This window comes from Siphateles boraxobius, unplaced genomic scaffold, assembly GCF_051911475.1.
Source record: "Siphateles boraxobius isolate OS27281-9 unplaced genomic scaffold, OSU_SipBor_1 80, whole genome shotgun sequence".
Classification (NCBI taxonomy): Eukaryota; Metazoa; Chordata; class Actinopteri; order Cypriniformes; family Leuciscidae; genus Siphateles; species Siphateles boraxobius.
Genome location: NW_027509209.1, coordinates 4557 through 15000, shown reverse-complemented (window position 1 = coordinate 15000; position 10444 = coordinate 4557). Strand labels below are relative to the sequence as shown.

Genomic DNA, 10444 nt, shown 5'->3' with positions numbered 1-10444 from the left:
AAAGCACTGCCCAATCCTCTCGAGAACCCTGGATCATGCAGATTGATTCAGTTTAAGAGTCAGTTATTAAATATGAATGAACACATACACACCCAGCTTTCCCCAAGGAGCGGTCTAATGAAAAACATACTGATTTGCAGCAATTCTGCAGTTGTTAGAGTTGTCTGAGAATAATTTACTCACCACTGAGTTAGTGTTTACATTTATGCATATGGCAGATTGCTTTTATCCAAAGCGACTTACAGTGAATTCAAGGTATACGTTTTATAGGTATTAGTGTTCCCTTAAAAATGTAACCCTTGTCTTTGGCTTTTAACACATGCATTGCTTCACCTGTTGAGCTACAGAAACTAGAATATTATTTTGATTGTTTTTTTTAGCCTGAAATTTTCTTTTCACCAAAGAAAAAAGAGAAAAAATGTATGATTATAAATATTATTTTACATATACATATTAAAATATTCTAATTCATATTATTAAGAATAATGTTTTATTATTTATTTTACAGTATTTGAGCACCTTGACTATGGATCTATGATGTTCTAAGAAAAAAATAGTTTCAGAATGAACAAATATTTGCATGCAGCATGTTTATTTAGGGTTTTAGCATACATAACCAGTGAGTGCGTGGATTGTATTATCTAATATACGACTCGTGTCTGTTCCATACAGGGGACCATAAACTCTTAGGGGATCTATTGGTTCTTGCTGGGGCGACGCTCTATGGCATCTCCAATGTTTGCGAGGAGTTCATCGTGAAAAACCTGAGCCGGGTCGAATTCCTGGGAATGATGGGTCTCTTTGGCTCCTTCTTCAGTGGTATCCAACTGTGAGTCTCTTACTCTGAACAGTCCATATACAGGTGACACTTCGAAAAATTAGAATATCGTGCAAAAGTTATAATTTTGATGATTATGGCTTACAGCTCATGAAAACCCCAAATTCAAAATCTCAGAAAATTTGAATATTACATGAAATCAATAAAAAAAAGGATTTTAAATACAGAAATATCAGCCCTCTGAAAAGTATAATCATGCATATGTATATAGTTATATATACTAAATATATTAGTTTCACCTTTTCTGTTGCACGATATTCAAATTTTTCGAGTTTCACCTGTATATAACGTTAAAGACCAAATAATTGTAGTTTAGTGGCCTTTAAGACCAATTCATACTGTGCCATTCATGCATGGTAAATTTGTCATACTGTGCAGACGGCAACAGACACTTCATTGGGTTTTGTCGGATCAATGTGTTGGCATCTGTCGGAGCTTGCTTTAACCGATTAAACATGCTGAATGTCTTGCAGTGTCTGAGAAGTGACATGCTGTAATCTTGTGACTGTCTGCATTTGTCAGCGTCTGTTGGAACAGAGCGAATTGGCCTTTAGCTTTTACTATCATCTAATACTCATGTCATCATCTAATAGTCGCGCCATCAAACTTTAGATTTAAAGACACACCATGCAGCTATTCAGTTTTTGTCAAACAGCGCCCCCTAGAGTCGCTGTGGAGTACTTGTATTTAACGTTACTGTCGTAAATCACGATAAAATCACGAGATAAAACTCACGCAGAGCGTATCTGCACTCACGGCCTCTGCACTTTATAATAATAAAGTATCCTACCGCGTTCGTTGGCTTATAACATTTTTACATGATTGCAGCTAAATTACAAGTAAATAGTCAATAGCCTACTGTATAATTTAATTTGTGTTTTTTGAGTGTAATGTAAACATTACAAAATGGCAGATGACATCAATAAAGTTACATGTACGTCGCATTATTTCATAACAATGTCCGTTATGATGTCGTTAGACATGATTATTGCAATTTATCATAATAGTTTGCAAATTGACCCTTCGCAAAGACCCGCCCCCCTTAGTTACTGTCGCTATGTCCGACAAGCTACGCCGCTCTCACGCACACACCATGTTCTCACGCAGTGAAAAATACATCGCGGATAAGAGAGGAGACTGACAATACGCTGACAGACAGGACAGACCAGGTTACTTTTCGGTTACTTTTGATATTAAACATATTAAACAAAGTCTCACCTTTCAAATTTGGTCATTTTTAAAAAGAAATTTAAACAATAAATACCATTTTGTAGCTCTTTAATGTGTCGTGACAGATCGCTGTAGAGCCTCAGTTAAAGATGCTCGTGAACCGATCATCTCTTCCTTCTAGTTCATTTATAGCATCAAATAAACATGAATGAACATAAGAAGGAATGTTGTTTTAACCGCGGAAAGGCGTCAGTATATTCAGTTTTTCAAGTTCAAATCCTCCCATGTTAATCTACTAACTCTCCTGACTGCTTTGTCGGACAAAATGGCGGATGGCGAAGTATGATTGGTCAGATCACCTGTCAATCAAGTTCCCTGCGAAGGGTCAATTGCGAGACGGCCACCATCCAACTCGAACAAAGTCATATAACCATTACAATAACTCCGAAGCTGTTCAGTTAAGCTAAAAAAAACGGCATAGTTCCCCTTTAATATACTAGTAATTTAATAACACTGTTAAATATAGTCTTTAGCAAATCTCAAAATGAAAATCCATTTTTAATACTGTACATTCTAAAGTTTTAATGCTTAGCTCTTCTCCCTCCAGCCCGTGTTTTTGAAAAAGTTGCCAGCCAGCGCCACCATTTTTGTTTATTTTTACAAAAATTTCATGGCCCCAGAATATTTTGTTGTATGAATATCTGAACATGCAATACATCAAAAGAAAGAACAGACCCTGCGCTTTTAAACAAAATAACCTGTTTTATTCTAGCTAAATGCATTATTATTTTATCAACACTTGAATGTGGGTAAGTAAAAAAAAAATCTTTTAAGCAAAAAGCTGAGAAAATTGCATTTGTCAAAGACTTCGGATCGGATTCAGAACTATGATCAAAACATAGGAGTAGATCAAGTCCATCAACACTCAGAAAGCTTCACAGTCGTTTCCTCTTCATGGGTTCAACATTTCACACAGTAACGTAGGGCATTATTTTAACATATGGATCTGCGTACATATGCTATCGTTTGTTTCTACTTCTTCACATGTCTTATGATCCAGAGATTCAGTACTCTTTCAGAAGATGTGTCATAGCGCCCCCTACTGTATAACAGTGAAAACATGGAAAGCCAGAAAATCCCATCAATGGCGGGGAAAGAGTAATATTAAATTGTATCATTTAAAATGACAGATTTTGGTCTATAGTATTTTATTTAAAGGGGTGGTATAATCCCCTTTTTAACAAGATGGAAAATAAGTCTCTGATGTCCCTAGAGTGTGTATGTGAAGGTTTAGCTCAAAATACCCCACAGTTATTTTTTTATAGCATGGTAAAATTGTCCCTTTTTGAGGATGGGCAAAAACGCATCGTTTTGTGTGTGTCCCTTTAAATGCAAATGAGCTGCTGCTCCCGGCACAGGGGGCGGAGCTTCAAGACCTCGTGTGTTAGCAGGCAGCTTACAGACACTCACGAAAATGTCAGAAACTGTTCTGCCTTTTATGTTCAAACCAAAGTCGGACAATAATGGAGAGACTCAAGAAGAAGTGACAACATGTAGAATGCAACAGGACATTTCTGAATGGTTAATTGATGAATTTATGTACAGTAGCTGATGTGGAGTTAACTCCACGTCTCCAAGTCATTGATTAGCATATTCTGTCATGATAATCTATAAATCACTTGTGTGGGAACTGTTGTAATATGCCTACAGAGTGACATGCTATTGCATTTGTGTTACGTGCTGTATTGCAATAAATGTGAAAAGACGACAGCTTGAGCAGACTCACAAATGTGCTGTACAACAACAACTCTTCCTCTTCTCAACACTGCTTGCATGTTACCTGGACGGGGTTTATGTAAATTTTAGGGTTTGTGATGTCACTAACGGGGAAGGAAGTTCGTGTAGTCCCTACCAGCCGTTTGTTGTAGTCCTTAAAAAGCGATCTCTGTAAAAGCAAATATCTCCCTTTGCTTTGAACTTTGTGCATTGTAACTTTGCAGATGTCGTTTATCCTCAAACAGCAACGTTACACACTAACTAAAGTGAAATCATAATCAAACACCCCTTTAACGTTATTTAACTTTTCATTTCGCATTTATTTAGACAAAGTACAGAATTTTTATATCTGCCATTTAACAATTATTGAAAATAATTATAGTTCAACAGTTCCTAGAATAGTATAGGCACAAAATAGCTGCCAAAACCCAAAATAGCTGCCAAAACCCAAAGAGCGCTGGGCCGCTAGGTCTGGATGTGCAGCTTATTGATTCGTTGATTGGTGTAAATTTCTGTACAGCATCATGGGTAATGTAGTTTTTCACTAGGAATTCTGTTAAATATAATGGGATAACAAGTAGGCCTGTTGTTAAAGGTTTAAAAGTTATCGTTCAAAATCAATTTCCCAATGGATAAAATGAATAGTTTTTACATCCGGAACACGACTGTAGGCTTATTGGCATCAACCAGAATATCTCTGCATACTATACTGTCAATGGAATAAAAGCATTTTGGGCCCATATGGGTGTAGATATGACTTTTACCAATGCTAACCAGCCCCCCCATTGGTTTCTCCAGCCTATGATGTAAACTAAAGATTATAGTCCATCTGTCAGGGTTTGGGTTGAAGAAAGTTGTGAGGACTCAAATGCAGGACAATGGGTATTTATTAGTTAAAAAACTAAAACAAAAACTACCCCATGGGGGAAACAAGACAGGCAGCAAAACTTTCCAACAAGAAACATGATGGTACCTTAGGGTGCTTTCACACTGGACTCGTTTGCTGCGGTCCGAGCCCGGGCGCGATTGATCCCGGCGCCCCCGCAACGCTGGTCTGGTTTCACTCTCAACTCTCAGTCCGTGTTGCTTTCACATACACGCGAACCGCAGCACGGTTTTGGGAAAACCGAACTCAGACCACCTCCTCCAGGTAGTCTCGGGTTCGGTACCCAAGTGCGCACCCGGGTCCACATGACCGCATTCACATTGGCGATTTTTCATGTGAACCGTGCCCTATTCCAAACTAAACTGCCATTGTGAAAGCACCCTTTGACAACGAACCAGCACAGGACTGAAAACACAAGGAGAGTAAATAGGGAAGCAAACAAAAGAGGGTTACGATGGAGGACAGCTGGGGAAAATGAATCAATAATCAGGTAACAAGATGGGAGGGGCTGGACAATCACAGGAGAGCACACGGCACAAGGAAACACATGACAAGCCATGTGATCACACCAAACATGGCAAGAACACTAGAGGCTTGTTCGACTTGAACCGGCGCTGCACAGACCGATCGGTTGATGACATCAAAGTACCGCGAGAGCGATTAGAGAGCAGACGGCTCCTTATGCTTTTGAATCGCTCTCGCGGTACTTTGATGTCATCAACCGATCGGTCTGCGCAGCGCCGGTTCAAGTCGAACAAGCCTTAGAACATGGCCAGTAAAACTAATCACAAGCTATGTGCTAACACAAAACGAGACATGAACACACAGCTAATGAAAACACTCATAAGCCACGTGTTCACACAAAACATGACAACATACACAGCTAGTGAAAAACACAAGATGCATGCAACACAGCACAAGACAAAACATGTCATGAAAGCTCATGAAACAAGGCACACAGACAAGACAAAACAGGAGTGTCAGGGCTCTGTCACAAAACCAAGATATAGACTAGACAGAAGTGACAGAACCCTGACACCATCATAATTGTGCCATTGAATACGACCCTTTACTCCAAGTTACTCCAGGTAACCTTCACATGGTTTTAACAGAAATGTAATGATTTTTCTAATAATTGCGAGTTACACAATCACCCGCTGTCAGCCGCAGATTCTCCTCACAGTTTGACGTTTGTCTAATTATCATTTCCACCAGAGCCGTTTGGATCTCCGACACCACATTTCCCAACTATTTCTAAGCACGAGTCAGCTGGAAGGTTTTCGTCTCCATTCTTTTTTTATCCATCTGCAAACGAGGCACATTTGGAGCGCCTGCGTCCCCCAGCAAGCGTACAGCAGCTCCAGCTGGAGTCGGATTTACCAGCCCCTCTCTCTCATCTAACACCTTTATTCCCCCGGTCCCAAAGCTTCAGTGTGCTTTAACATCTATATTTGCTGCGTATTTACATAAACGCCAACGACACCGCTTATCCATGCCAGCTGGGTGTAATTATGCTGAAAGACATTCATATCTGACAGCAGGCTGGAATTGTGGACGAAGTCCTGCTTCCACTTAAAGGCTCACTGCTTTATAAAGGGCTCTGGAGAAAGCAGAGTAACAAGCCCACTGGATCTATAATATTCTCTTTCTTTGTGTGCCGGCATCAGATAGTTTCATCTGCAGGGTTCAGGAGTGTCTCCCATGATGCACCTCTAGACGCTGTCGGCCGATGAGACTGTATCCTTGGCAACTGATCATCAGACCAGTCCTGTGACGGTGTTTACGTGGGGGGGATGGGATGACCTGTCATTGTAAGTCAGAAAAGCTCATACAGAACCAGGCGTGTGTCACTAGATTCCCTCGGATTGTTCAGGGGAGATTGACCGCTCTTTTCTCAGGCTGGGTGGATTTATCACTCTGCCCGTTGTTGCCGAGTTCACCCACCTGTCAAAATGAAGCATGCTGTCGAGACTTCGGTGCTGCCACTGTTTATCTTTTATTGATGTTTTCGTTTTTTTCCTTAGCCCGCCTGTGGCTGATAGGAATTGTGCTGTGTTTCTGTTTTTCAGGGCCATTATGGAGCACAAGGAACTTCTGAAAGTGCGGTGGGACTGGCAGATCGGTAAGCCTCTGATTTTGACGGTTTTCACACTTGGTTTGATTGCTTGAGCCCAAACCTGAGTTGAATTCAATCACCTTCTCCCTGCAGAGTCTCTGCCACTGTCACTGAAAACTGTTTTACTGCATAGTCATTTGTCAGATAAAATATCTAAAAATCTTTGAAACAAGATTATTTCACTTAATTAAAGAAATTTTTTTCAGACAATGTATCTTTAATATGCATTTCGTTGTATTGCTTTGGTGGATTTCGACCCAACTTATCCACACCCACTTATTTTAAGTGAAAGTTAGAAACAAGTGAAGAAGTCTGCTAGTGCAGTAAGGCAAAATATACTTATATTCATGATACAATCTACAATTATATATTTTATGGAGTCTTGCTTCTCAGGTAAATTTATTTGATTTAAAAGATTTGTAGATACACTACCATTTAAAAGTTTGGGGTCTGTAAAAATGTTAATGTCTTTGAAAGAAGTCACCCAGGTGCATTTATTTGATCCAAAAAATACAGCAAAAATTTTAATATTGCTAAATATATTATTATATTATATTATAAAATGTAAGCGTCATTACATTTCAGTGTCACATGATTCTTCAAAATTCATTCTAGGATGATTTGCTATTCAAGAATTTTTATTTATTTATTATTATTATCATTATTAATGTTAATGGAAAGCGGGTATTGCCGCTGTACGATATATGGAGGAAAATAAACTTGCTAGAGAATAGTAACATTACGGAAGTCTACGTTTGATATCTGTGAGGCCGCACGGGCACACGTCTAAACTTAAACCGCTGTATTAGCAACCAGTACTAGACTTCAGTTCAGTTCAATTTTATTTATATAGCACGTTTAAAAACAACCATAATTGACCAAAGTGCTTCACTAGGTTCAAAGTCAAAGAGATAACATACACAAACAATACACAATATATAAATATATAAAAAAGTGATATATATATATAATTAAACATATACAAAACTTCGTTTACGACTTAGTCAGTACAATTAAGTCAAAAACATACAGCCCCCTAGTGGCACAGAACAAAATTACATAAAATAATACAGAATTAATATGGCTCATACAGCCTGCCCTTTCTGTTAGGAAGGAACCCACATTCTTCCCCGAAGGAGTTATGTGGCGATACACATATGGACTAAACCGAAGGTTGTACTGCATATGAAATACCGGGTGACTTAGCCCAAGGGAAAGACTCGGGCTTCCGTTTAGGAGCAGCTGTTTAGAAGAACAGAACCTCCTAGAACCTCCGCGTCCCGTCCAGAGACCACACATGGAGTTTCCAGAGGTCCGGACGCGGGTGCCGATGCCCCGTTTCTGAGTCAGAAGGTCCTTACTCAGAGGAATGGGCCAGGGAGGGACTGTCACGAGGAGCATGAGTTCTGGGAACCAGGTCTGGGTGGGCCAATATGGAGCCACCAGAAGGACCTGCTCCTCGTCCTCCCTGACTTTGCACAGTGTCTGTGCAAGTAGGCTCACTGGGGGAAATGTATATTTGCGGAGGCCCCGGGGCCAGCTGTGTGCCAGTGCGTCCGTGCTGAGTGTTCCCTCGGTCAGGGGGTAAAACATTCTCCCGGAAACGCAGCTCGACGGCCACACGGTTGATCACACCGGGGACACACTCGGTGCGAAGCGACCTCAGAGGCTTCTGACTCCAGACGAGGAGAAGGTAGGACTTTGTACTGATAAGCTGACCCTCGAACGCGAAGCGCAGGAATGGCCTGTGTCGCGGCAGGATGGAGACATGAAAATACGCATCCTTCAGGTCGATCGCTGCAAACCAATCTCAGGGATGGATGAGTCTCTGCGTTGGCATTTTGAACGGAAGCTTTTGAAGGGCCCGATTCAAAACTCGCAGGTCCAAGATTGCCCGTAACCCACCACCTTTCTTGGGTACAATGAAGTATGGGCTGTAGAAGCCGGTCTTCAAATTGGCTAGAGGAACCGGCTCGCAGTAGGACTGCAATCTCCGCGCGCATGACAGGGGCACGTTCGTTCAACATCGCAGTGTAACAAACGCCGCTGAACTTGGGCAGACGCCAGGCGAATTGAATCGTGTAGCCGAGTCTGATGGTACGGAGGAGCCAGCTGGACCGGTTGGGAAGCACTCTTCATGCTTCCACAAACCTCGGTCCTCGAATCGCACCTGGCTGCCGGCTGGCGACACAAGAGAGGGCTGAGGGGTGCAAGGATTTACAGGGTCGCACAGCGCCAGTCTGACCCTCTTGAGACCCAGGAACGAAAGAATTTGCTCTTTTGACAATTCGGGTACCGAGTAGCAAGTATTACCAAGGACCAAGGTATAACCAAGAACGGTAACCATCTGAAGAGCTCGTCCCCCCATTCTTGGGTGGCCTGTCTCAGGGATGCTTAGTCTTAAGGCCATTGCACACTGAGTCCGAAATTTGCATCCAAAACTTTTGCACGCTATAAAAAAAAATTCAACCTCACGTTATGTCAGTCATCCTTGCACACTGTCTACGAAACTTTCGTCCATAATAAAACAATTCGGATCGAGTTAGATTTTCTGCGTTTTTCGCATCCACTGCCAGCATTTTGAGAGGTTTTTGACAATTCAGAGCCACCGTACAAGCGAACAACAAAATCCAGAATGGCGTCTGACAAGTTGATACGCTTTGTCTCGCAGCACAAAGAACTGTATGAAAAACAAAATGCGGATTACAAAGACACTGAATATAAAGTATCTAAACTAAGTATCTAGAACATAAGTCTTCTTTTTAATATGTGGCTCCAGTACACTGGCAAAGCATCAAACTGTTCCACTGACATTCTCAGGTAAATTTTGAATCGCTCGGGATAATTTCGCAACTCCTTGATAAGGAGCTGAAACTCTGCTTTCTCTCTATGCTATGACAGGATGTCTTCTAATAGCACTTCGTCGAGTTTTCCTTCGGGTGAACAGGTTTGTTATTTCAAACAAACTACAACTGGACACAACGAACAAACAAATGTTACAGTATGAATAATAACAGTGCAATGCAGCCTTTTAAACTTGCCGGGGCCGTGAAGCGCCGCTCGCTGCTCTGCTCCTCCGTTTCTGCTGCTTTCAGTCATGTGACGCTGGCTCTGAACGAAAACGCCTTGTGGAAACGCGTCGGCTTAGTACTTTTTGACCCTCTCTGCTATTATAGTTTTTCAAGATGGCGGAACGACATGGAAGCCTCCGTGGACCTACCCGTCACATGTATATAAAGATAATAAATTCTTCGTTTACGAGGATAAGTCAGATAATTGGCAGAGGTATTTGTGCACCATTGAGGACATATTTATGAATAAAAATATTGATTTTAGATAATAAAATACCTAAAAAAACTACACATTGTCCCTTTAAGAAGTCGTTTTTACTAAGTACTTAAGCAATAGATTAAGAAAAGTGGAAATTAAAAATAAAAGCACAATTTGGATATTTGTTGTGTGTTGTCTGACCATGTTTCTAACCTCAGAATTTAATTTACTTTCTCAACAAGTCAGCATTTTCAATTTATCTTGAGAATATTTTGTGACAGATATTTCAAAATATGCATCATCATTAGCAGTGCATTTCCTGAAATTAGGCTGGAATGCTTTCATTGCAAGTATAAATCACAAAATGTATAAACTCTTGTCTGCAACC

General features: G+C 40.8%; 1 protein-coding gene across 1 annotated transcript in view; it reads left to right on the top strand.

Moving 5' to 3' along the window:
• LOC143730723 (solute carrier family 35 member F1-like) overlaps window positions 1-6839 on the top strand; it is an 81408-nt gene extending 74569 nt beyond the window's left edge. The window contains exons 5-6 of the mRNA XM_077221258.1: window positions 673-829; window positions 6740-6839. Of these exons, the coding sequence (XP_077077373.1) occupies window positions 673-829; window positions 6740-6839 (257 nt within the window). The remainder of the gene's footprint in view (window positions 1-672; window positions 830-6739) is intronic.
• The last annotated feature ends 3605 nt before the right edge of the window (window positions 6840-10444 follow it).